The following is a 27,987-nucleotide window of genomic DNA, read 5'->3' on the forward strand; positions in this document are numbered from 1 at the left end:
TGTTATGATGATTGGGAGGTAATAAGATTGTCATTTTTGGCATAAATTGGTGAGTCTAGAGTTTTCAAGTCCACCTAATTTAACTACTATACCGGCATATCACTGTAATGAGATACAAAATGCAGTCTGTTGTGCCGGCGGAGTCGACGGTAATGAAATCATATCCTGAGAGATTTTAGCGTTTTGTGTTGGAAAAGCTCATCCATTGAGCGAAAAAATTCCAGTCTAACAAGTCACATGTTGATTGTGTTTCCTGAAATTCTTGTCCGTAGATATAAATCGCCACCAGCTTAGGTGAATAATTGCATTGGAAATTTCCCCAATCAGCTGTAATCTAACATGAACTAGATTTAGAAAGCTGCATGTAAACTCAGAAGTATTTGTGTTTGCAAAAAGGATAATGGGAAATATTTGTGTGGCATGCATTCATCATTGACTGCAGTACAAGAGGAACATCCAGGTTGTTATTGGCCCTTGAAAATTCAGGGAGAATGTCAACAGTCTGCTGATTCCATTTCAATTTCATTTCTTCATCTTGTATTTTTAATGTCAAAAGGCTCAGATTAACCCGTTGAGGATGGGCTGATTTTCCTACCACACGCTTTTTCCATAGACACCTGCCCGAGTATACTCGGGACTCGTCCTCAACGGGTTATAGGGCATCTTTTCGATCAGTTACTCATAGTTACAGGTAATAACGTATAAAGTGAATCCACAACTACTTTATGGCTGTAGAACATATCCATATGATTTTTGTGCTCTAGAAATCTTTATGAGGGTGTTTATCAACTCCTTTCTGGCGCAGAATTAAGGTTTGCACTGAAACTCACTGGATATAATTCAGACTCTCTCTTAACTCTCAAATTATACATGATAACATATCAACTAAGATGTTCCTTTCCTCAGTGTACAAAAGAAAAAAATATATAAAAATACCAACTCCCCCCCCCCCCCCATCACACCATTCTTAATATGGATTTTAAGAGTGACAATATTATCCTAAGCTAGGAGATCCTGATTTGAGGTGTTGTCTCTTTACATTGTAGACTAACTGCTTTGAAACCAATTGGAGTTTCATGGTCAAATATTTGATCGGATATGTTGGGATTGTACTCAGGTGTGTTCACACAACAAAGCAGAAAGCATTTGTTTCAACTGCTTAGCATTCTGTCAGGCATTGCTGTGGAAGATGTAGAATAATCTTAAGTCAGTTACAAAGTCTACACCTGGGTTTGAAAGCTCCATGCAAACCTGTTGGCTATTTTGTCTATTGCAGTGGGTATAGCCAGAAATAGAGACTGCAGTGGCTTGTGAGATGTTAAGACACAAATAAATCTTCATTTGCTATCCTTTTCCATCTCCCCTTCTCTCATCCACTTTCATTCTCTTTCACTAGTTTAAGTAAAAGTAGTAAAAATAAGTAGATTAAATAAAAGCTCTTTTAGAGGTACATGTATAGGTAAATGATGATTATCAAATGCCGTACATAATACACATCCTCATTCATTTTGCTTTCCATTTATCAACTGTTTTTCTTCAATAAGATGAATTTCATGCAACGTTATAATTTTCACAGATATGGCAAATGTGTCTGGCTATAGAACTCGTGTTTTAGCAGTGTAGAATTAATGTGCCTCAGTAAAGTCTCCATTTATAGTTGTCCCATGATGAAGCAAAGTTAGCAATTAAACCTTTCAACTGCCATACAGGAGGAGTTGGAAAGTGTTGGAAAATAAGATTGTTTGTTTGTTCATTTCCATCTGAGAAGATGGCTGGATAGCCCATATACAGATACGTTTATTGAACATGGTATCATGAATCTGAGTCCAGCTGCAGCGATGGTATGATTCGTAGGCCCCTGCCCTCCCCCTGTTCATCCTCTGTACCCTCTTTCCCTTGTCCGTCCCCTGTCCCCGAAGTGATCTTCTTCCCTGGGCAGCTTAGCGGCCAACAACTGACCGCTCATTGTTTGCTAATGGCCGCTACTCAGCGAGGAGGCCAGTCCGGAGACAATGGGGAAAGGTTTCTGGGGGAAACTTCAAAGGGATCGCCGATGGCTCCGGACCCCGCGACAACAATGAGAACAGAAAGGACTGCTCTTAACTTCCCTACCTTGCTTGAACCACTCGCCTAATTCCTTTCAATTTTCCTCCAAATTTTTAAGGGGACTGATTGCAACCACTTATCACCTTCAAATTTGTCAAAATGTCAGAAAAAAAGAAGAAGAAGAAAGAAAGATGTCCAGGGAAGTTTTAAGTTCTGAGTGACAGCTAGGACAGGTAACAGCAGTGAAGGTTTTGCAGAAGGTGCTATTTTTCTTCTTTCTCTGTTATCTTTATGTTTTCCAGCCTTTCTGGTACAGTTACAAACTAGGGAGATAATGGTGAAACTGGACCCAATTATCATGCTCAGGATTTAGTTTGTTGCTACATCTTTACTAAATGAGTCAGCTTCACTGTTCTGGAAAGTTGTATCATAAGATACTTATTTCACAAGTGTACTCTTAAAAATTGGTTGTGGTTCATGTAAGATCCAAGATGGCAGCCGAAATGGCATTTTTGACGATAAAGCTGTTTGTGCACGCATTGTACTGTATGATGATTTGCATAAATTTGATGATATAAGGAATGTTATCTATGGTGAATGATCTGCTAGAAGATGATTGATTTCAGTGTCTCAATGGCTCTTAACTCTACGTAGACTGGATTAAAAATCATATGTGTTCAGACACGCGGCAAACAAGATTTATTTGTAATCTGAAATCCCTCATAGTCTAACAGAACAGACAATGCAGGATCAGCAGTAAGGAAGATCAGCAATAAGGAAGAAAAGGAGAAAAAGGAAAGGAGTATTAGTAAGAAGGGTAGCTGATGAATGGACCCTAACTAAGCATTCAATTTCCAATCCTACTCTAGGAATAAAATCTAGTGGGGTGGGGGAGGGAAGGGGGAGAAATTATGAAAATGTGGGAATGCAAAGAGATAGATTTGACCCTGAATAACAGAGTAGTCAACTCATATTAATTAGTAGATGCTGATGGTTCAATTTTTAGAAAGGAAAATAATTTATTTGATTCATGTAAAAAACAAACAAACAAATAAACAGTCAAACAAACTAAACCTCCCAGGTATGCCCATACTAATAGGCAGCATCTCTTCAAGCTTATTGTATGTAGGAAAATATAGAAATAACAATGATGATGATGGTAATAAACATGTTGATCAATGTCATCATCATCATCATCAGCAGCAGCAGCAGCAGCAGCATCATCGTCATCATCATCCAGCATTCATAACCATGTACATTTTACAATGCAACAGTTACTGATATTCTGACATTCTGCATTTGTTACAAATCCAGTGATCAATAGTCAAGGAATACTCCTGTATTCAGCTTTGTTAGCATTGATTTTTATATTAATGAAATGATTAATTGTAATAGTCAGATTGATTTGTTTTTAATATATTTAGTGGAAGAAGGAGGATGCAGTGTTGAATTTGAAACATACAATTCAAGACTACATCTGCCAGAGCTATTTCCTCAGCAATAAAGAAAATTGTATGAGGCTGTAATTTTTTTTTTCCTTTTTCATTTACTAGTGAATGTTTAACAGCTCATAATTGACCATAATGTTGTTGCTACAATTGGTTTTATTCTTTTATGGAGCTTGGAATAGTATATATGTTAATGACAGAGTATTTAATTTGACAAGATAAAAAGTACCCTCTTCACATGTAACCTTGGATAAAGTATGGATCAAAACAGATATTTTATAGTATTTTTCAGACCGAAGAGAGGTCTAGGCATGCCCAGTCACAACACTTCTTCTACTTAGGTCATTTAAGGTCATGCAGTGACCTAGTTTGTGGTGGACAGGAGAAATAAACCCCCTCCTTCAGGTCGGCCTCCACCCCCATGATGATGAGGAGTGCCCATCCATGATTTATGACCAGCGTTGGGTTTCAGTGGCAGTCTGTGGATGAGTGAGGAGGAGGATGGGGGAAAGTGTGTTGTTGCCGTCCAGGGGTGAAAATGGACCATGTGTGGGTGGTTGGTCATCGGGAGCGAGTTTTATCGGTCATCTTGTGTCGAAATCTGGAGAAGGAAAGGCGGGGAGGAAGGAGAGAAGAGAGACAGCTACTATCATTTTGCAAATGAGGCAGAGCAATATGAATTCTTTCTTGATTGTTCCTGGGAATTCCCCTAGACTTTGACCGGTTTTAGTGAGACCGTTTCTTTAGTTTTTCATATTCTTTGATCCTTCTGTAGTAGTGACCAGAGAATACGAAAAGCGTCCTGATTTAGGAGTCTTGTTGCCCATGGAGATACATTTAAAATCCATCCCCCAAAGCTCTTTGAACTCTTACCCATCATGATGGAGCTTTCCTGGGGATGATATTGGCGGAGAAATGCCGCAAGAAGTAATGACTGAATATGAATTAACCTTTCTAAAATATGCATGCTGTAATTAACTCATCTTGATGAGAAAATTAGAAGAGGCATTGAATGGTGTGTGGACAGTCTGGGGGCCAGATTATTCTGATGTACTGATGCCATTGCTGCTGATTTTGTTGTTGTTGTTGTTGTTCTTTCATCATTTGCTATTGAAATTGCAATTGATCCTGACTAGTTCAGCAGCTTGGAGTTCACTGGATTAAAGCTCGTGATTGAAGAAGAGTAGAGAAGCAAGGCATGCATTTCAAGATTTGCAATCAGTCGGTAGTTTGTTGATGCATTGTTAGACATTGATGGATGAGTGATATCCCATATATAGGCCAACATTTTCTCCTTTCTCCATCCCATTCTCTTCTTCTTTTTCCTCATTCTCCTCCTCATCCTGTTCCTCCTATTCCATTCACAGATCCTCCTCTTGCTCCTCTTTCTTCTTTCTTTTCATTTCTATCTTCTTTTCATCCATCTCTCTTTCTTCTCCTCTGTCATTCCTTCCTCTTAATTTCTTCCCTTTTCTTCCACCTCCTCTTCCTCTTCCTCCTCCATCTCCTTCCCTTCTTCTTCATGTAGCCCTCTCTCCCTTCTTTGTAAATCTTTACTGCCCATACTCCATCCTCCATCTCGATACTATCTTCTCCTCCTACCATTCGCTCCTGCTACCACTCTCTCTCTTTCTCCCCCTCAGCCAGAGGAATGGGGTATATGCCTCATTCTACGTCTGTTTACCTTTCTGGAGGAATTCTAAGCAATAAACCTGCTGTCTACTGGTCAATAAAAGAATGTGGAAACAGCTTGCTAGATATCCATTAGTGAGCCTTAAATAATTTGTAAATGGTGAATTTATGGATCCATTAATCATCGTGGAGTTCAGCCAGCAACAGATATGGCTGCCTAGTGAACTTCTAGTCTTTGTCCAAGACTTTTCGTACACCCCTTGGTAGCTTAGACGGAGCCATATCGCATTGTCACTCCGTGTCATAAGATGCTTGAAATTGTAGTCCTACTCATAGTTGGGACGCATGTAATGGCGGCATATACATCGATGAACTGAGTTAGATGGATAACCTTTGACAAGAAGGTTAGTAAAATGAGTAAAATGCACCTGAATGTTTGCAGATAGTATCCAAGGTAGATGTTGAGATTGCAATAGTAGAACCCTGGACTCTCCGACAAAAACTTCTTCTTCTTCTTCAAAATACTCCCAAATGTTCCATCTGGAACCAAACAAGGAGAAGGGGGATGCGCGATGTTGCTCTGTTAGTCCTCGTAGCTTGAGTCTTGGTTCTACGGTTAAAGTATATTGCTTGAACTCAGATGATAAATGTGAAATTGTGAGATGCATGTCATTTTATCTGAATAGACATCATTCAGCACTTCGTGATCAATAATTATGAGGCAGACATCATTATATGAATGCATTGACATCAATATTGCCATCTTTCTTTGTGTGTGTGTGTGTGTGTGTGTGTGTGTGTATTTTCAGAACATTTCTGCTGTCATATGTGGTAACATCCAGAAGAATTACTGTCAATATGTCTACCAATGATAAAAAAGAAAATGTTGATATTTCATTGGCAAAATGCATTGTTCCACCTCAAAGGGATAGTGAAGATCAAGTCCAGTGTCACTGCAGCGAGTTTGATAGTGAGATATGGAAGATGTGGCACATCACGTTTGCCGTGAGAGAAGAATTGCGTCTGTGAGATAACTTCACAGAAGATACAGACTGACAAGGGAGCAGCTGATTTCATCCCCTGTCTTCTGTGATTCTCTTCTCATCCCGATGAAGAAGAAGAGAGGAGAGAGAGAGGGAGGGATGACAGGACCTTGAATTCTCCCTGGCTCCAACCTCCCTGGCACACTCTCTCAAGGTTGGTGGGCTGCTGGGAGCTGATGAAAAGCATCCTATCACCGCGGTGACGGAGACGGGGGATGAGCCTGACTGACTGGAGACTGGGAGGTTGGCAGGAGGGAGGGAGGGGGGTAGGCTCATCAATTCGCTGACTCCCAGGGATTGTACAAATGTCTAGTTCTTCTGCTTGTGGTGAGCCATCTTGGTGACAGGTGCAGCAAAGACCGGTGATCAAACTTGTCTCAGACCTGAGTTTATGATAAGTCTCTTGAAGGCAGGAATTATGTTTCATGCGATCATAAAACTCTCTGGTTCCCCAAAATGGAATAGGAACTCTGTGTGTGTGTGTGTGTGTGTGTGTGTGTGTGTGTGTGTGTTGCAAATACATTCTTTAAGTTCGGAATATTTGATCACTTTTTTGTTCATATTCAGAATAGACTACAACCTCATCACAGTTGCGGTAGGAAACTAATGAACCAGATGAAGAAAGTCACATGAAAATTCTGAAGTCCAGCTCAAAGTTGCTATGATCTTATCATTTCATAACATTTGTCTGAACATCTGGAGAAGATGTGAGTTTTTTTTCCTTTTCTTTTTCTGTCCCTGTCAATTTACTATGGAAATAGGGTAATTTATCATTATGGGGCATCTTTGGGTCATAGTGCTTTTTCAAAGCATACCTTAAAGGGAAGATAAACCCCAAGAGCAATGTGGATTGAGTGAAAGCAGCAACATTAGTAGAACACATCAGTGAAAGTTTGAAGAAAATCGGACAATCGATGCAAAAGTTATGAATTTTTAAAGTTTTGGTGTTGGAACCGCTGGATGAGGAGACTACTAGAAGTTATGACGTATGAGTGGACAAGAATACCAAGAAAATATAAAGAAAATACTACAAAAATCCATTTTTCATGAAAATTACAAATTCCATCAACTTGATATTGACATATGTTAAGGGGAGCAATTATTCCCCCTGCTTTCTGAAAGCGGTTGGTCCATTGCTCTTTCATAATTCTAGAAAAGTGAATTTTTGTCGAATTTCCTTTATATTTTCTTTATATTGTTGTCCACTCATACGTCATAATCTCTAGTAGTCTCCTCATCCAGCGGTTCCAATACCAAAACTTTAAACATTCATAACTTTTGCATCGATTGTCCGATTTTCTTTAAACTTTCACTGATGTGTTCTGCAAATGTTGCTGCTTTCACTCAATCCACATTTCTCTTTGGGTTTATCTTTCCTTTAACAGTGCCCTCTGTTGCTGGAGTATGTTGCAAGATAGACTTCTGGAAGTCAAAGGTATTCATTTACATGTACTAGTACATTTATGATATTCTTCAAAAAGTGGGAGCTGATCCAGGATAATCCAAGAGCCTTTTCAATCATTTTCTGTTTAAAAAAAAGAGAATATTTCACAGGACCTGAAACAATGGAGGAATAGTAGGGCCTGATATACATGGGCACAAAACAGTAAGATGGGAAGATAGAGGTAGGGAATAAAGGGGAAAGGAGGGGGATGTAAGATTATTTGTTTGTATTATCTGAGGAGTGTTGGCAGCCTAGCAATGTCTAAGGTTTGGTGTGCTGGAATGTACACTGAAGTATACTGCAGTACAGGAGAATGGCCACCCCTGTTGATAGGGATGGGACTGAGCAGAGCTGAATTGGTTAAGGAAAGGGGGAAGGGAAAAAAAGCAAAAACAAAGGAGGGAAAAGGGGGGGGGGGCTTGAAGGACCTGCCAAGTCCAATGTTCCACTGCTGGAGACTGAAATGTAATGTAGCAAGTGCCGCCTGGTGTAGCAATGTCTGGAGGACCCAAATACCAATGACAAGGATGTTGAATGACATCTCGGCATTGCAATGTCATGGCCACCGCCTAGTCTAGCAAATTCAGACACATTTTGAAGAATTTGCAAGTCTTTGAACAGACAAACATCCAGCACAAAGAAAGGTTACATCCAGCCATTGTGTTATGAGTAGAACCCTAATGCTTGCAGCTGTCTTCTTTGAGAAAATGTTATTTTATTCAATATAGCGTAAGTCCATGACCTCTTTCCAAATCAGGCCAATTCATTCCATTTGATGTGGTTTGCCTTCATTAGTTTCTTCATTCCATTTTTCATTTCAGATTGATGCATCGTTGTGATAAAATTCATTCCAATGCAGTTTTGTATGACATCTGCTTCCGTAACATCAGAACCCTGGTTGAAGACGTTTCTGTTTTCAAATTTCTCGAAGCGTACTCAAAACTACTGTATTCTCAATACTAGGATTAAAAGACCCCTTGAAAAATCTGTCTTTCATGTTTTCTGACTTGTTCTGCTCATCAGTATTTTACCCAGGTGCCAAAGTAGGGTATTCTCAAAGTTGAAAGCAATACATAACAATGATGGGATGGACTCAATTGGATTTAAGATCAAACAGTGGCAGAATTGTGCGTGAACAAACCCATGTGCCGTTAAGAGTTCTTCATACGAGTAGACTAGCGGCAGAGTATCAAATACAATGTGGTCTAGACTCTTGTGGGCCAGATGTGTCTTACCTGTCACATGGAATCATTTCATCACTGGGGATTAAAGGAACCATTGACTTTGGTTGGTAGAGAGATACTTAATCATAAAACTCAGCCAGTAAATCTTGATAGGACAGTATTTACACAAAGGAAAGTTTTCTCTCCGAAGCCTTGCAGTCGGAATGTCCACTGCAGAGAAATGTGTGCATAAAATTGATATATATTTTTGATTTCATGATTCCTAAATGTGGACCAATGATGAAACATTAATTTTAAGTTCACTGGTGATATGGCCCACTCTTTGTGTGTTCATAACTGGTATCCAAATACAAGAATATCGAAACTGACAGGTAATCTGCGTAGGCCATGCAGCATGCATCATTTGTAATACTACGTGAAAAAAGTGTTAGCCTGTCAAAGTGGACCAACCTAATGCATCTTGAGGGGCATCTTTAAGCATCAAAATTCAATGTTTCAAATGGAGTTCATATTGTGACCTTTATTTGGACATCACATGTGCACTACTCCCCATGTGAGAGTTGTTGTTGATGTCGACAGTGCAGACGAAGTAAGGTTGACCAGTATAGGATATAACTCTTGAGCTCGAAGGCACAGGTCGGTACAGTAGTTGCTTGTCTGTAAATCAAAAATCTGTTTTGAGAGGGTACAAGTTGTGATCAATATGCCTTGATTCATCTTCCCACAATTTAGCTATGTGTCCAATTTCTCACCAGGATGCCCCACCCCCTCCCCCTCTCTCTCTTTCACTGATTTTCTGTGTCCCTGAATGGTAAGAGCGAAGCATTGGTTCTTTCAACCAATGAAATTAGCTTCCGAAAAACCAGCCAGGTTTGGGCTCCCGATGAGTGATAGCGCCCCCGATGCTCTGGGGGAGAGGAGGGGGAGGAGGCGAGACTCTCTTCCACTCCTATATTAACCATCTTTCTACAGGTTTGGGGGGAGTGATACCACACCACTGCCCCTTCTCTCTGGCTCCTCTTCTTCATCGGCTGCACTTTGCCCCCTCCCCGTTTCTCCTTTTCGTCATCCTCCTTTCCATATCTTTTGTAGTGCTTGTATTATTTTTGGTTGCTGGTTGCTATCAGTTACAATACTTCAGCACCTTTTAGGCACTCTCCCTCTGATGCCTGTATATGTATCTATCTATCAACCTATCTATCTATTCATATATCTATCCATCCATCCATCTATCCGTCTATCTTTCTATTTATCTATTTATCTATCTATCCATCCATCCATCTATCCATCTATCTGTCTATCTATCTATCTATCTATCTATCTATCTACCTATCTATCTATTTTTTTTCAGTCTGTCTAATCATCTTCCTATTATCTACCTTGCTATTCCTGTAGGTTATCTGTTGGTCTGTCCATTCATTCCTTATTCCTTTCATATATCCCACTAAGGCTTTGTTTGTTACATATTGTCTTTATCTATTTGTGCATCTGTTAGTATGTCTCTTAGCTACATATTTTATCTATGTATCTATCTCTCTATCTCTCTCTCTATCTATCTATCTATCTATCTATCTATCTATCTATCTATCTATCTATCCATCCATTTTTTTCTATCCTTTTCTCTTTCTGAGACACTCTCTCTCTCTCTCTCACCATCATCCTTGCTGTAATCCCAGTGAAGGCAAGCTTAGTTCCAGGAGCTCGGTCAGGCTGGGCCCCTCTAGAGCTGGCAGAAGCACAGGCAGAGCGAGGGGGGAGTCTGATGGGCTAATTCAGGGGATGAAAGGGTCTCGAGAAGTAACAGTTATTGTGAAATCCGAGATTGTGTTAAAATGTGAGGATGGAGGTGAAATACGAGGGGGAAAAAAGAGGGGAGAAATAGAGAGACAGACATACCGACAGGCACACAGACAATCAGACAGACAGACAGGCAAAAATATAGTATGCTGCATGTATACATAGGAATGTGCATTGGTGCAATAACAAGTGAAAAATGTTTTCATCGGGGCTATTCTCAAGATGGAAGGTGGAAGACCATGATTCCATGTGAATGTCGAAGTTATTTTTCTTCTCTATAGGGAAAAGTATATTGCCAGATTTCATAGATAAATGCATCAGTTTCTCAGTGTAAAATCTGCATTATTTTTACTCATGTTGTAGCATTGGAAGTGATGATAGGACAGGAGAAAACAGGTACATACAAATAGATAGATCAGCCATGGAGACAGAAGAAGTGATGATGATGTGACCTATAGCTCCCTCTATTGACAATCTGATGTTAACAAGTCTATGAAAGGACAACTCTCTTCTCTCCCCACATTCATATCAAGCATGGACAACTGTATGTATATGTATAATTTAGAAATTGTTTTTATCATTTTCATCTAATCTCACATTCTTGTCACCATAACTCTGTCTCTGTCAATAAATGTGAAATGTAGAAGTCCTAATTATTATCATACAGAGCAGAAAAAAGACCTGCAGTAAACATTGTACTCCCAGAATTTCAGAATGTCTTTGAGATACTTTTAGATACTACATATTTCGTAAATCAAGGTTATGTCATGAAAAATATTCTTCATGAATATGTGAAGAAAACCTCATGAATCAGACAATAATTCTAAAAAAGAAAAGAGATTGAAGAGGTAGTTGTCACAGTTTAAATTTTGGTGAGGCAGTTCTTGAAGTCTTTAGATATGATGGATGGATTTGCCAGACAGATTACTTGCACGTGGTTTAGAGAAAGAAGTCACCCAGAAAACTCAGAAATGTAAGGGGGAAAAAGAGGTTCCTAAGCAAAAAGAAATGAAAAAAGAGAAAGATTTATTAAGCCTGGAGGCTAGGCTATAGGGGACAAGTATACCCCCATATCTCTATGACAGGAGGGATTGGGACCGGTAAACAAGATGGCAGGGATCGGAGGTTGAGGGCGGGCGGAGCAAGCAGGCTGAGGAAGGGACGTCAGCCCAGTTTCTGGAGATATGTTCGGCAGACAGATCTTCCACAGCCAGGGGGGATCAAGTTGTCATCTTGTTTAGAATTCCTCTCTCAGTTTCTGTGCTTCGACAAGCCTAGGGAGGGGCACCCCACATCCTTTCCTTCTACCCCCTCCTCCTCCTCCTCCCATCCCCCTCCTCCTGCTTTGCTGTCTCCTCCATCCTCCCTGATTGTCAGTCATAGATTAGATAGAATTGGCAGCTAGGAACCAAACAACATCTCTCACTATCATCCAGTGCCACCATCTCCGGTATGACCTTATACCAGTGATGCCTTGTCACCATGGAAACATTACTTAACCCCTTGAGGACGGGCTTATTTTGCTACAACATACATTTTCCGTAGACACTTGCCCGAGTATACTTGGGATTCATCCTCAAGGGTTTAAAAAGTGCCTCCCATCATGAATATGAAGTACACACATTGTCTCATACATTAGTCTCTGTGCCTTGTTTGAAATATTGCCAGTGTTGGTTTTCTCGGGACAAGCTAATGGGTACAAAATTTGGTGGTTAAGGATTCACTGAATATGAAGGAGTTGGGGGACATAGGTCAGAATGATTTAGGAGTGATGTCTATGATATCATATATTTGTATAAAATGGGATACATATACCTTTTCAAACAAAATGACACTTTTACCTTCCATCCATCATCAGACAAGTGCAGATCGCCTCGATTTTTATTTTGCAAACAAAAATAAATCTTCGAGATAACGACCGGGAAGGGGAAAGAAAGACATTTCTCTGCGTGTATAGATGCAGCTGACTGCTCCGATGTATAGGGAAGCTTTCACAACACATCAATCAACCCAAGGGATCATCATCCTGGGATCGCTATGGCAACCACTGCAGAGTGCATCCCCTTCAGTTTGCTCCATGACAAATCAGAGAGGAAGAGGTTATTTTCGCGCTAGTTTCTGGTTGCGCGAAATGCGTGAAAATTTCAACACAACAAAAATTTCCACTTTTACAGTGATAGCTTCCTGAGTACCCTTTGGAATCTCCTCGATTTTGTGATGTATGGATGTTGGTAGCCCTGATGAGGGTTTGTAGGACTCAACAATACCAGGACATCTATGCTTTATAGAAAATTGATTAACTTAAGGAGTTGGATGATGTATAAGACCACTGCATCCATAATTATGTTTCCTTTTTCATTGCATTCAGTTATTCAAATCTATTTTCTTGGCACACTGGTTGCATCGTTGAGTTACACTTGAAGCTCTCAACTAAGATCTGGAAATCCATTTCACACCTGTTTGCCAGGGTGGAAAGTAGTGACCTTATTGCTTTTAGATTGACAAAGACCTGCTGATGAATGAGATTGAGTGTGCCAAAGGTTGGCACCAATGCTGCAAATCAGGGCCGACAAAGGGTGTAGCGAACTGGTGTGCTCATTAAGCGTCGGGTTCTAAATGCATCAGGGGACAGTCTCTGTGCATTGAAAGCTCATATCCACATTTCCTTCCAAAACAGAACAAAAAACAATGAAGGGTGGACCATTATTTCACCATATCAAAGGCAAATCAATTGGATTTGCTCTGGCATTCAGGGAGAGTTGCCGTTGATTCCCATTAAACTTTTATCGTTTGTGAATGGCCATTTGACGATGTATACGTAGATGTTGTTCTTGTGAGAGTTCTTATTCCAGTAACTGTTAAAAGTGATTTTCCGTGATGTGTACCGTTGCTCTCAAAAGCATATTTTTGGTCAGAATTATGAAGGAACTTTAAACAACACTGTGGCTGCTTTTCTCCAAATTAGATTTCCATGAGATTCTCAGGATACATTTTTCCCCAAAGATCTGTCAGTCATATCAAAATTTACATGCCAGCAATAGAGACGTTATTTTCCCTATTGTACTCAAACAATACTTCGAATACTGCAAAATGATACTATAGTGTACAACATTTCAGCATTCTTGTACAATCATCACTGTTTAACACACATGCTGTAATTTTCCCCCTGATTTTTTAGATAACTAAAATTGAATTCTTGAAGGTTTCTAGATAGAGGAAGTCAGTATTTTGCAAAAAAAGAAAAGACAAGGCAATGATACAGTTTACAATTTTGTATACAAAGATCAGAGTGGTTGAGGTTAGTATGAAATATAAGAGAGAGTGTTTTCAGATTTCTTCCCACCTCCATTGTTTTTTTGTTAAATTTTTGTATTGAAACTGTGGCGTCTTTCTTCAGCAGCTGAGGTGATGAGCTTTAATTGTATATCTCACTATCTAGTGTTTCCTTCTCATTCTTCTTTCCCCCTCCTCTTTGTTTTATCTGTCTCTTTCTTTATCTCTCCATCTTTCTCTTCTTCCTTTTCTAACTTCGTCATCGTCTCTTCTCCATGCGTCAGCCAGCTATCAACATCATCTTGGGCTTAAAGGGATGGTACAGTATTGGTGGAGATGAAAATTGGTCTTTTAACTTTTTGCAAGATACCAAGAAAACACTTATGAAGTAGTACAGAGCATACCATTTTAAGAGGAATTCAAAGTTTATTTGATGAAAATTGGGTTTGGCGTGACTGAAACATCCAAAAACAAAGTAAAACAAAGCGATCGTAAAAAAGTGTGGGTCCCACACTTATTAGAATCGCTCTGTTTTGGATATCTCAGCCATTTCAAAACAAATTTTCGTCAAATAAACGTTGAATCTCTCATGGAATTACATGCTCTTTCATATTTCATAAGAGGTTTCTCATTATCTCACCAAAAAATGTTAGAAACCTGAAATTAGGTCTCAACCAAAACTATACGACCCCTTTAAATTCCAAGTTATCTCTGGTTGTCAAAGCACGGATACCGCCATCAATTTTACCGGCATTGTTTGGTTCTTGTGCGATGATGTCTTCACGATACTCTACTCTTGCTGTGATGCGAGGCCCCTTTTCAATTTGCTTAAAAGAAAAGAGAAGTAAAAAACAAAAAGATAATGCTTCCAAGCAGATAGAGCAGTATAAACATAGTGAAACAGCCACTATACACAATGAGAGACAATGGAAAGTACACTATGTGATTTAGGAGGTAGTTTTATCATCCAGGCAGATTCCCCCTGCTCCAGCTCAGGGCTCCAGCGATCTTGAACTAGACTCTACTTGTAGGGGCACTATCGGTCGGGGAGTGATTTACGCCCGACCCATTAGGTTTATGGGATTGTATGATGTGATTTATTTGTTAGTTTTTAATCCATCCTTCCTCTTGGGGGGAGGGCGGAATGATTTATCCATCAGAAGTAACCAAAGAGTTGCAATCTGGCAGTTATGGTTCTCTTACTCTCATTGAAGAACCAGACAGATAGCAGTCATTTTCTTCATAATTCTTCTTTCGATCATATTTCTTTTTTTCTTTTTGCATCGTAGGAATAGCTGTTCCGCAGTCAACCATTTGACCGACTGCACTCTTTACTTGTCATTTAAGAACAACTGCAGCCATTGTTTTATTCTTTATCTGTTTAAACCACACATTTTACCATTATCTTCTTGAAATTTCAATGCTGTCTCTTCCTTTTTTTTTTTCTTTTTTTTTTGGGGGGGGGGGTCAGGTCATTGACAATGTTTTCCAGTGAGGTATTCGGTCTTGCCCAGTTGTTCTGAAATTCAGCTTACTCGACAGTGAAGAAAAGAGTTAGATTGAACAATTCAGTTACAAATCAATAATATCCTGCTCCTAGTAAAGGTTGGAGACCTCTTTTTTTTCTGGGTTTTAGGAGTGAATGCTTGATGTTTTACTTGGTTTCCAAGTGGTATGAGATAAGTTTCAGGTTAGACTGTCTCTTCAGATCTGGAAGGGGAATTCATCCCAAATATATGTGTGGATTCACTAGGTGCTGAAATTATACCTTAGTGAGGAAAATCTGACAAATTGTTCAAAAGTTATGATTTTTTTTTAATATTTTGGTTAAATCAATGTGCCTTTGTCACTGGATAAGTACTAGGAAGACTTTAACAACTTGTATACAGGTTACAGTAGGGCAATGTTATAAAGAAAGTATGAAGAGAATTCAACTTAGTTTCAATATTCTTACAATGTAAGGCCTACATAATAAAGGAGTACTAGTATGTGACTTACTGTAACTCATTCAAAAAGCAGGGGGACTTACGTAACTCTTCACATATATCAGTAACAAGTTGAAGGATGTGTGTTTTTTTCATTGAAAATGAAAGTTTGTGAAATTTTATTTTTATTGTGAAAAAAAATCAGGAGAGGTATTAGACAAAGAGTATGAACTATATTACTACTGAAAGACTCCGACATTCTTTCCAAATGTTCTGCAGTTTTGAAGAGATTTGGACAAGATGTGGCAGATTTGGAAGATATTCCTTTCATCAGATTGGCTGGAAAATCTTGAATGTTGTATCATATCAGTCTCCAGTCTGGGGTTCAAGTCCTGTTTACAATGGCCTCCTCCCCCCCCCCCCCCCACCCTTTGGAAGGGTAGGGGGGGTGGAAGGGGGGGGGGGTGGAAGGGGGGGGGGGGGCAACTGCAGGGACCTGCAGGATGTAGCCTTTCCAAAAGCCGTTGCACAGATGTTAGCAGTGACAATGCAGTTGTGAGCAATGAGCTAGCTACCTTAAAGGCATAATTTACCATTTGCAGATGAAAGCATTAGTGCTTTAAAATAGTTCTAAAATGTGAGTTAGGGATAGAAACAACCACTGTCAAAATTTGAATCCGTATAATCAATGTTAAGTGTTGTTAAATACACAAAATGTGAACAATAGTTATAATAAAAGTGTTTCCAGACTAAACCGTATACAGTTACGGTTTACTGAGAAAAACCCTGATATCTCCTTATATTTCAGGTTTTATTGCAAATATTTCATATGGTAGGATGTTTTACGATACAACAGACCTACACATATGCATCAAATGTGATATCTTGAACATTTGTGAAATCACTGCTCCCAAAGGTAAACTGGACCTTTAAAGCTAAGAGAATCAGCACTAGGGCATTTTGAGATAAGTGGCTTGTGATTATCAATTTATCAATCATGACCAGTGCTTATTATTTTATCAGTCATGACCAGGAGAATGTGTAACCGGTACACAACACTCCTTCCTACTGAGTATAATTCTGACACTAGATAATTCAGTTAATCGCTCCCATCATTCAGGCATTAGTGCTAAACGTGTATGCATTCATGAACTTCTTTCGGATGGCACCTTGATGATAGGTTGGGCATTTTGGTACCAAACATTGGCTGTGGAACTGGTATATCAAAGGTGAAGTTCCAAAATTTGGACATAGTGAGACCTCCCAAAGTGCCTCTTGCTTGATCTTGGCTCTTGGTGGTAGCTTGACTAGTCTTGCGTAAACAACCCTCTAGCAATTGTTACAGAGTGGGAAAGCCTTTGATGAAGGCTACACGAGATGAGGACGAGCCAGCCCCGCTTTAAGCAGTCCCCTCCCGCTGCTGGCGCTGAACGGACTGGTGACGGCACCCGCGGTCCCCAGAGTGCCAATTATCCCCATCAGAAGTTGAGAAAGTTTTTCTGCCACACCAAAAGCCAGTGATTGACAGTCGGGCATGGAAAGGTTGTGTCTCCCCGTCTTAATGAAGGAAGATCAATAAAAAAAGAAGAAGAAAAATAAGAACAGTATTGTATTTCTTCTCCGCTGGGATGAGACTTATCTTGGAATATGATTAAGACTGTCAGGGTTTGTTTTTATTTTTGTGTTGTTTTATTTTTTTCCCAGTATGTTACCCTTGGAGAGGGCAAAGTATCACATTGTTGTGTTTATCTTTCAGGCTTATTTTGGGTGCTGGCAACCACCCTTGTTAAAAGTTGATATGTCCAGACGAATAAGAGTGGAGTTATGCCTTTCTCTAGGCACCAGACACCCTGCACAGGACCATCAATCATAGTACATATGTAGCATTTATAGGATGTCAGTTTAAGGATTTGACTGTTTGTTTGTATCAGAGAAGTGCCTTTCCCTGCTTTTGCCTCAACAAAATGGATTTGAGTGAGAGGGAGAATAATAAAAATTATAATAGTACATTGAATAATTAAAAGGATAAACTAGATAAAGTAACTTAACTAAATAACTAAACCCCTTCAAAAGCAGATACATCATCATCACCATCATCATCATCATCATCACCATCATCATCATCATCACATTTTTAAGGTGCATTTCAATGGAATACTGATCAGTGTGCTTCAAAATGAAATTGTGCTAAACAATGAAAAGACTTAAAGAAAATAGGAACTTCATGAGATTTTTTTGTTTGTTTGAAAAGACATTGAGAGGGTGATAAACAAAGGTTTCTTTAGCTGTGTATCCACTCTGAGTTCACAAGATTATACACTACCATTATCAGCCTCTGTGTTGGGGTTTATTGCCACTTGGTCTACTATCAGATGGTCTACTTCCCAGTTCGTCACAGCATCGAACACCACTACGGCTAAACTCATTTGGTCTACTATCAATTTCATCTAATGCCCATCTGATCTACTTTGCATTTGGTCTAATGCCCATTTTGGCTACTCAGCGTTTCGTCTAATGACGAGATGGTCTAATTGCAGTTTTGTCTCCTTGGACTTTTCCCCACTTTGTCTACTAATCAAGTGGGTATTAGAGGAAGTGGGCATAGCCTATCTGGAAGTAGACCAACTGGTAATGAGGCTAAGTGGCAATTGGACGAAATGGTCATTAGTGGAACTGGTTGTAGACGAAACAGGATTAGACCATGGGGTTGAGACCGAATGGCTATTAGACGAAGTGAGAGTAGACCAAGTGATAGATCACCCTATCTTGCACATTGTGTGTGGAATGCAGTGAGGAACAGCAACTTTCCCCATGGACCCTCCGGGTCCATGTTTATCCCATGTAGGGTCTTCAATTTATTGAGGTAACAAATAAAGAATTGCTGTACAAAAAAACAACAACAACAAACAAACAAACAAACAAACAAACCAAACTTCTTCTTACACTCCATACAGGTACAGGATCAATACATGCCTTTCAGTATAGGCCTACATTTTGAAGGCATCAATTTAGAGGAGAAGGTTGCTTAGAATCTATATGTTGAAATGTATTTGTATTCATGTATTTGTGTCTGTATTCATTTCTTGAAGGTGTTTTTTTTTCCCCTCAGGAGAGTGGTTAGGGGTTATGAAGAAATATTTGGAGATAAGATGAAGTTCATTTTTTTTTTAAGTTTGATTTTGGTGAAGGGGGAGGAGAGAGAGAATATATATGTGTATGTGTATGTGGATATGTATGTGTGTGTGCATGTGTGTGTGTGTGTGTCTGTGTGTGTTTGGTAACACAGTGGAATGACCAAGGACTGAATTGGGACATGGGTTGGTAATGCAATTTGCACACTTTCAATCGGGTTTCACAATATCCAGATGGTTTTTTTTTTTATGCGTTTACCAAGTTTGTTCAGGAGGTGTGAAAAGATTTCATATTCGTCGGAAATGCTGCAGAAAGACATGGCTCTGCAACAGTCTCTGAAAAGGTCAAAGAGTTTATTTTTCTCTCAGTCTTTGTTTTTTTTTTTTTCCCCCTTTTATTTTTGAGTCCATTTCCAGACTGGAAGCATTGTTGTGAAATTATATACTGTAGCAGTGCCAGTCCAGAGGACACATTGTTTGATATAAATCACCTTTTTGCACAAGTGTGGAAAAACTCTCATAAAAGTGAAATTTATGTCCATGTGCCTTGCCAAGTGAATTACTTCACATGCATTTAATATGTTTCAAGGGAAAAAGGGAATACACATTATCCCTTTTCTAGCTAACCGGCATATGCATTCATCCAAGTTCAAAGAGTACAGTTGTGTTGAATGATGATCACCCCTCCATCTGCAGCTGTGACATGTTCAAATATGTTCACGTGTGAAACGGACAATTCTAAATGGCAAAATTTGAATTCATATCTCTTTATATCTCGGGCTTCCACGGTTAACTCCTTCCTGTATTTAAGCTGACTACAGTAGGAAGATTCAAATCACATGAATGAAATAGAAACGTTCCCTCAAATTCAACCAAAGAAAAAAAGTATTAAAGAAAAAAAGGTGATGATGCCTGTCAGGTGGCTGTTTTGATTCCCCTAAAATCTTCATCAAATACCCTCTTATTAGAGAAAAATTTAGGATGAAGAAAATATGTCCCTTGCAATAGATTTGAATGAGTTGTAATAGTTTGGTAATCACTTTTCTTGAAAGAGCGTTTTATTTCTTCGTGAAGTATCAACATATTTTTAAAACAATGTATCACGTATGAACCGTAGAAGTTTGAATTGAATTTCCCATTTTATAATTTTTTTTTTGTGCGGGGGGGGGGGGGGGTGCTGATGAAATACTTATATGCAAATTGTAGTCTTCACTGAAGTTTTCCTATGGAATTGAAAGATGTGTTAGCGAGGGGAAACATAGGTGGTCTGTCTGAATTAATCTTCATATGTTGCCTGTCGGGGTATATTGTCAGTTGTTCCCTTTGCAAATAACAATTGGAAAATCAGAAACTCCTCAGAGTACACTGCGCATGCAGTTTATCATGCTTCCAGAAAGATATGTGGATGATATGTGATGATACGGGAATGGCCTAACTGCTGAAAGCAAGGGATGAGACTGTGTCTGTTAACTTCAAGTTTTGCTCTTTTGTCTGTCTCCCTTCCTCACAGAGATCTGGCAGTCTGGGGCAGTGTGGCCTGGTCAGTGGTGCTGTAAAAAGGCCTCCTCTCGTTATTGCAGGGTACAGTGCATGCAGGTAAGCTCCAAATTAGTCCCAAGTATCTAGGGATAATGGTGGTGGTGGCAAAAGTGATGGTGATGGTTGTGATAATGGTGATGGTGATGGTGATGGTGATGGAGATGGTGGTGATGGTGATGGTGATGGTGATGGTGATGGTGATGGTGGTGGTGATGGTAATGGTGGTGGTGATGGTGGTGGTGATGGTGATGGTGATGGTGATGGTGATGGTGATAGTGATGGTGATGGTGGTGATGGTGGTGATGGTGATGGTGATGGTGATGGTGATGGTGATGGTGATGGTGATGGTGATGGTGATGGTGGTGATGGTGATGGTGATGGTGATGGTGGTGATGGTGGTGATGGTGATGGTGATGGTGGTGGTGATGGTGATGGTGATGGTGATGGTGATGGTGATGGTGGTGATGGTGGTGGTGATGGTGATGGTGATGGTGGTGGTGATGGTGATGGTGATGGTGATGGTGATGGTGATGGTGATGGTGATGGTGATGGTGATGGTGATGGTGATGGTGATGGTGATGGTGATGGTGATGGTGATGGTGATGGTGATGGTGATGGTGATGGTGATGGTGATGGAGATGGAGATGGTGAAGGAGATGGTGAAGGAGATGGTGATGGTGATGATGGTGATGGTGATGGTAATGGTGATGGTGGTGATGATGACAGTGATAGCGATGGTTATGGTGATGGTGATGGTACATTGATGGTGAAGACGGTGATGATAATGACGATTGCGATAATGATGGTGATGGTGCCAATGATAATGATGGTGGTGGTAGTGGTGGTGGTTGTGGTGGTGATGATGATTGATGCCGTGTGTTTTTTGAGTGAATTTCATTACAACGTTTGAAATATGATGGTGATGATGATAATAGTAATGATAATGATGACAGTGATAACACAAGCTTCCAGTATTCATTCCAATCTGGATCTGTGGCAGGTATTTCATCACTACAGATTTGCAGCTGGTATCAACAGTCTATGAAATTTTCTTTTGTACATCATTAAACACAATGAAATTAATGAGAACAGTTGTGAGAGATGCTGTATATTGGTCCTGTCCTTCAGGAATGTGTGGAGAGACCATCTTTTAAGTTATATACTTGCATCCAATATTTAACGGCAGAAGGGAGCCCTCGCAGGTGCGCTTTATACAGCAGCAACTTTAATTTCGTGAGCATCCTTGCCCAATCAACAGCCACCTGCACCCCACTGAATTTAGAGAACATTGGCAGCGGGGGAAGGGGACGAGGTGGGGGGGGGGGGGAGGGGATGGGTAGGAGTGCAAAGCTGCAGGTGAAAGTACAGTAGAACCTCATTATAATTATGTTTTGATATGTGAGAAACCCAAAATAATGAGGTAATTTTACGGGTCCCATTCCTCTTATTCTTTTGTTTTTTTATTCCTGATATAACAAGATGCCCAATATGATGAGATAAGATATTGCAGTGGAGAGACATGCACACACAAACACACACACACCCACACACACACAGATCTAACCTCTGACCTTTGACCTCTGACTGCTTCTCCACATACTATCATGGAGGATGAAATGACCTGTGTCTGTGGGGGTATTCAGACAAAGTTAAAAAACAACAACAACAACAACAACAAATTGGTTTGCACTGTGCTAAAAGACTTACAAAAAGTGAAGTTTGAACTATGGATATAAAACAACATACAAACACACACACACACACACACACACACACACACACACACACACCCACACCCACACACACCAGAAGATTTTTTTTTCTGTGATCCCATCTTCTCTATAAGTTGCATTTACTCCATTAAGATTTATGAGGAAAAGTGTGGTGTAGGCTACAACTAATCACTGAAGTTCAAACCCCATTTCAGATTTCATTCCATAGTGCAGTGTGAACAAACCCTTTTTTGTGTGTTCTTGAACTCAAAAACTAAAAAAGCTGTGGTCATCTTCATCAAACTTTTTTTTTTCTTGGCCTGTTTACCCTTGAAGATGAAGCCAGGGTTCAGTTCGTGGCAAGTTTTGATTGAAAACATCTGTGTAGAATCTATGGAGCTGTCAAAAAAGAAAAGTTTGACAAGTTGCAGACTTTCCTTTCTTCTTCTGTCACATGGATAATGAAATCTTCACAGATTGCAGGGAGAAATGGTTAATTAAAGACCTTATCTTTCTCAACCATTAATGCACTTTTTCTCTTCTAAGTCAGCTTATGCCAGTTTCACATTAAAAAAGGATACCATTTTTAACATTTTTTAATAATTTTCAGGATATTTTGAAAGGATAATACTTGAAAATACCCAAATAATCTTGAAATTTAAATTTGGCAGTAATCACTTTCGTAGGAAAAGAATTCCATGTTTTTGAGATTAGAAGATGTATTTGGCTGTTGCTTTACATTTAGACAGTGGTAATTGAATTTTTCTGCACAATCATCTTAGCGATCAGAAATCAAATTGTACACTGTTTTTACCAATTTCATACAATTTCATAGTAAGAAACTGGGACGTTCAACTCTGTATCATCAGCCGGGGGATAATGATGTGGCAGCAACTTGCAGTCGTATCACTCTAAATTTGTTTGAGTGTTTGTTTCTTGTGTTTGTGTGTGTGTCTGCGTGTGCGTTTGTGTGTGCGTGCATGTGACGTGTTTGTTGAAGCTGGGGGGGGGGGGGGGTGGGGGGGTAGAGGCATCTTGTGCACAATCCCATGCAGTATTAACTGTGTTTATTGTGCCAGGATAATGAATCTGTCCGTTCTCATAACTCGTTTCATATCACTATCCACAGTTTATTCCGTGAAGAAAGAAGCCAACCTAATATTTCTTCCACCACCACATCTGACACAGTGTACATACTCCGTGATTGCCCTTAAGTAAGGCAAAGTTTTGCTGGTGACGTCATCTTGTTTTTTGAGCAATAATATTTCTTCTTTTATTATGGATCAATCCCGGAGGTGTTTTGTGTCTGCTGCGATGACGCTTGGTGCACATCAAGGAAAACAGCCCGGCCGCCACAAAGGGACACCTGCGTATTTAATTGACTAATTGAGACCGAAACGTCTGAAGCGGCGTGTCACATGTAATTACATGTCTGCTTGGGGATGAGGGGAAGATGTTTGTGGAGGGAAGGAGGAGGAGGAGGAGGAGGAAGAGGAGGAGGGGGAGGAAGATGGGGGGGGGGTTCATCCATAGAAGAATTCAGACAGTGATATGAGCAGCGTAACAAAAACAAGGAGAGCAGAAGACATACGATGATGGTGATCCACAACATTGTTATAGCACCATGTATCTGGTATAGAAACGTTCAAAGGCGCAGACTCCTACAAGAGAGTTAGCAGTTGAATGCCCGGTGAAAAATGTGAGTTTTGAGTGAGGCTTTGAAGTGATCCAGTTTTGCCATAGGAGGCAGAAGTTGAATTGTAAGAAGGGGACAGATTTGATATTAAGTGTGAATCTCATAATCCCATTTTGGAACCCCAAAATATGAGAGTGTCTTCCATGCTCACATTGGATGTATCTGTGCAGTTTCCAGATTTTTCATGCAGTGCGAGTGGTGAGAGCAAATGCACCTTTAAGATATGTACACACACACACACATATGTATATTTATATGCATACAAAGGAGCAATATACATTTGCCAATCTGAGCATTTCTGTAGAAAGTTTTTGTAAACTGTTCCTGTCATCTTTAGATTCTCAAAGCAGCCCCCTGTAGTGAGATAACCTCTCGTATGAGCATGTTGTTTGAATCATCATTTGAATATTACATCCTATGGATGTGGATGAATTTTATATGGATTTAACTTACAATGCAATTTTGCAATTTTATATAGTTTAGACAAGAGCTTTTGTAAGAATGGTTGTAAGTCCTTGTTGTCATAGGAAGCAATGTTACAAAAGAAAATATCCTTGGAGATTGCTGATGATTTGCAGAGGAATTGCACTTTTTTATCTAACCTGTTGGCAACTTTAGCTATGTATTGTCTACTTACATAAGTTCTTTGTTAAGAGCTCCAAGCCACGGTGTTCTGTTCAGGGCAGATTCGGTATCACCTTGTAAACTGTTACCATGGTGATGGTAGAAGGTGGGAGAGAGGGGAGGAGAGAATGAAGAACGAGGTTTTGTCACTGCAAACTAATGATGGAGTGGGTAAATTGAGAATTGATCTAGCTGTGTATCTTGCCTACTCCTATTACAGTGTGATTACATCTGAGAGCTGACAGGCGAATTGATCATCATCATTATCGCGAGCACAATGCCGCACCCCTCTCTCCCCCTCTCCCTCTCCTCCAAGGCAGAATCCATTAGCTCCGTTGCCACGGCGAGAGAGACTGGGATGAAGAAAGGAGGGAGACGGGGAGAGGAGAGAGAGAAAAAAGAAATAAGACAGCTAGAGGGAGACTTGTGGGTTGGATGGTGGAAGGGAGAAAGGGGGGAAAAAGCATTGCCGGTAGAAACTTGGGCTGTTTTCACACGCACCGAGAGTGCGTAATTTGAATCATGATTCCAATGACGCATCACTGGAATCATGTTTGAAATGATGCATTTTGGCCATGCGTATGCAAATTGGAATCGCGGACCATGATTTGAATTGTAATACATGTACCAATTGTGATTCAAGTGATGGTCCGGAGGTGTTTTCTAATCACGGTTCTCTAGAATTATGGAATGAGACAGTCGTGTGTATGGATTGACTGCCAAATCATGTTTTTGGGGTGGGGCATACGGTAACCTTTCAACCAGTTCAGCAGAAAAATCTCGCTCCTCAAGAGCTTACACTGTAGTCAAAGCGTGCTCTACGTACCACTCAAGAGCAGTTGATGGGAATTTGGAAGGAAGCCATTCCTCCCTCCTCTCCTAGCTCTGAAATTCAGAATCACAAAATCTGGGAAGCCTGCCTCGGTCGTATGTACGGATGATAATTCTAAAATGTTGTAATTGTAATTAGTAACTGTAATTCAGCATTGCAATTACGTTTCTCGCCCCGTGTGAAAACGTCCTCGGCTGCTGGAGTACAAACAGACCGCGGCTGGCGTAACACAACTCTAACCACTGCACTAGTCACTGCACTTTTCCCTCCTCTGAATAACACCTCAAAGCAAGGAGACTGCAGAAGAAGGAGAGGAAGAAAGGGGGGAAAAAAATTACCACATGCCCGCGAGATGAAAAACTAAGGAAGGCTTTGCCAGCTTCCCCCGTAATTTTCCGTCGAAAAATATGCCATGATTTCGTTCCTTTACTCACGTCCATGTTTTCTCCCCTCACATCACTTGTTATGCCGGTTCTGTTTTCCTCCCTACCTTTACCCCTTCTCTTCCTTGTATTGTTTGTCAAAATATTTCTTGAACAAACCCTCATCCTTAGATTTAAATGAAGTTCTGGCCTAGGGGCAGCATGTACATGTACTTTGGAATTTATTCACGTGCTAGATGTTTTTCGAGGCTTTTTTTTCTTTTCCATCACTTTTCTTTTCCTCTGGTGGAGTTTTGCTTGTATTTCATTGTAGATGGAAAGTTGTGGAAATCTGGGGGCAATCTCTGGCATTTCTCTTTTAATATCATTTCAGCCCCGTCACCACGAAAGTCGGTTATTCTTGCGACTTGTCTTCAAGCCTTGCAAGAATGTTTTTCCCCATATTTCATTCTTTTCTCTTGCTGGAAACTATGTGAAGAATTGTGACATGAGAATAGGTGGGCCTTTCTTTTCCCTGTGGTCAATGCTTTCAACAAATACACATGGAGTTAAACTGTCTCAAAATTCTGTCAGTTTTTTGCTGTGTTTTGCAGAGGAAGTGTATGTTTCAACTTTAGTTTTTTAAGTGTGGTCATTTGCCGATCTGTGCTTACCTTGTACATATGTATGGAATGTCCTTATGCATAAAGTCTCCTTTCTGTTGATGTGTGACATCATAAAAGGCTTAATGCCCTTTGAAAAAAACAAAATTGTGTCATGCAGGAGGGACAACATGCAAGGGACATTTAATAACTTCGACTTCTGTACTGCACATACATGTACGCACATTATATTTTTTTTTATTTGCAGAGATTCATCTGTTCTGCTGGGTTAATTTTGCCTTTAAAAAAAATGCTGTTCAATTGCTTGAGCATTGCATTGCCTCTGAAGAGGGGGAAGAAAAGGAAGATCGGAGGAGTATTAAAAAAGGCAGCTGAGGCGGAGGTGCGGGGCGCGAGGCGTCAGACTTCAGACGGCCTCACTGAAGATTGTGACAAGCGGGCTTACACCTGTGCAAGCGCAGACAGGGAGATTACGCCTCTATCCAAACTCTTGCCTCTTGAGAAAACAATGGCTGACAGTGCTCTGGGGTCTTCTGAGATCACAGCATCTTCTTGCATCTCCTCCTCCTCCTCTTCCTCCCCCTCATTCTTTTCTTTCTCCTCTTCTTCCTCCTCCTACTCCTCTTCCCCTCCCCATCTTGTTCTCATCTTCTTCATTAGCATTATCAGCATCATCATCAGCATCATCATTATCATTATCATCATCATCTTCTTCATCATCACTCTACTCAAATTTCCCATCTTTCAAAAAAGAAAAGGTGATGAAAAGCACTTCTTAACAAGAAATTGAGAAATTGGGCATGTTTTTGGCCTTCTCTTCTTCTTCCTCCTCTTCTTCCTCCTCTTTTTTCTCTTTTTCCTCCTCTTCCTCTTGCCCCTCCACCTTCTTGTTTTCACCTTCATCAGCATCATCAGCATCATCATCATCGTCATCATCGTCATCATTATCATCGTCATCATCTTCATCACCATCTTCATCATCATTATTATCATCGTCATCATCATCACCATCATCATCATCATCACCTTCATCATCATCATCATCATCATCACTGTACCCAAACTTCCCACCTTTCAAAAAAAACAGTGATGAAAAGCACTTCTGAACAAGAAATTAAGAAATTGGGCATGTTTTTGGTCTGCTAGAAATATTTTTGTAACCAACAACAACAACGACAACAATATCAACGACCCTAATTGCTCTTCAGGTTAAGTCATGAATGCAACAAGCACAAAACCATTAGTTTTCTTCTCATTCATCTTATGTCAGTTATTTCCTTTCATCAGTATTCACTTTGTGCGATGAAAGGGGGAGTTTTTCTATTTCTCACCATAGATTAAAAGCTTGATAACACAGAAGAAATTAACGCTGCCCTGAATGGAATTGCTCCACCCCGAAAAGAAAGTTTGCTGATATCATCTCGGCTTGATGCCATTTAGGAGGCATCATCATATCCTATCAAAGCTCTGTCCTGCAATGTATATCATGATAGATCATTATCTTCTGCATTACCCATGATGAGTGCACACTATCTAGTTTTATGCATATCATCATGGTACAACTGCCTACAAAATATCTTTGAAAACAGAAAGCTTTTTTTTTCTCTCTCTCTTTCTATTCCCCACTATCTATATCTTTTTATCCTTAGTGGTGTGTTTGTTCAAAAAAGGCATAT

The 27,987-nt window shown here is 40.0% G+C and overlaps 1 protein-coding gene across 1 annotated transcript in view; it reads left to right on the forward strand.

Moving 5' to 3' along the window:
* LOC140243348 (reversion-inducing cysteine-rich protein with Kazal motifs-like) overlaps positions 1–27,987 on the forward strand; it is a 140,942-nt gene that overhangs the window by 77,087 nt on the left and 35,868 nt on the right. The window contains exon 5 of the mRNA XM_072323023.1: positions 20,434–20,519. Within this exon, the coding sequence (XP_072179124.1) occupies positions 20,434–20,519 (86 nt within the window). The remainder of the gene's footprint in view (positions 1–20,433; positions 20,520–27,987) is intronic.

This window comes from Diadema setosum, chromosome 20, assembly GCF_964275005.1.
Source record: "Diadema setosum chromosome 20, eeDiaSeto1, whole genome shotgun sequence".
Classification (NCBI taxonomy): domain Eukaryota; kingdom Metazoa; phylum Echinodermata; class Echinoidea; order Diadematoida; family Diadematidae; genus Diadema; species Diadema setosum.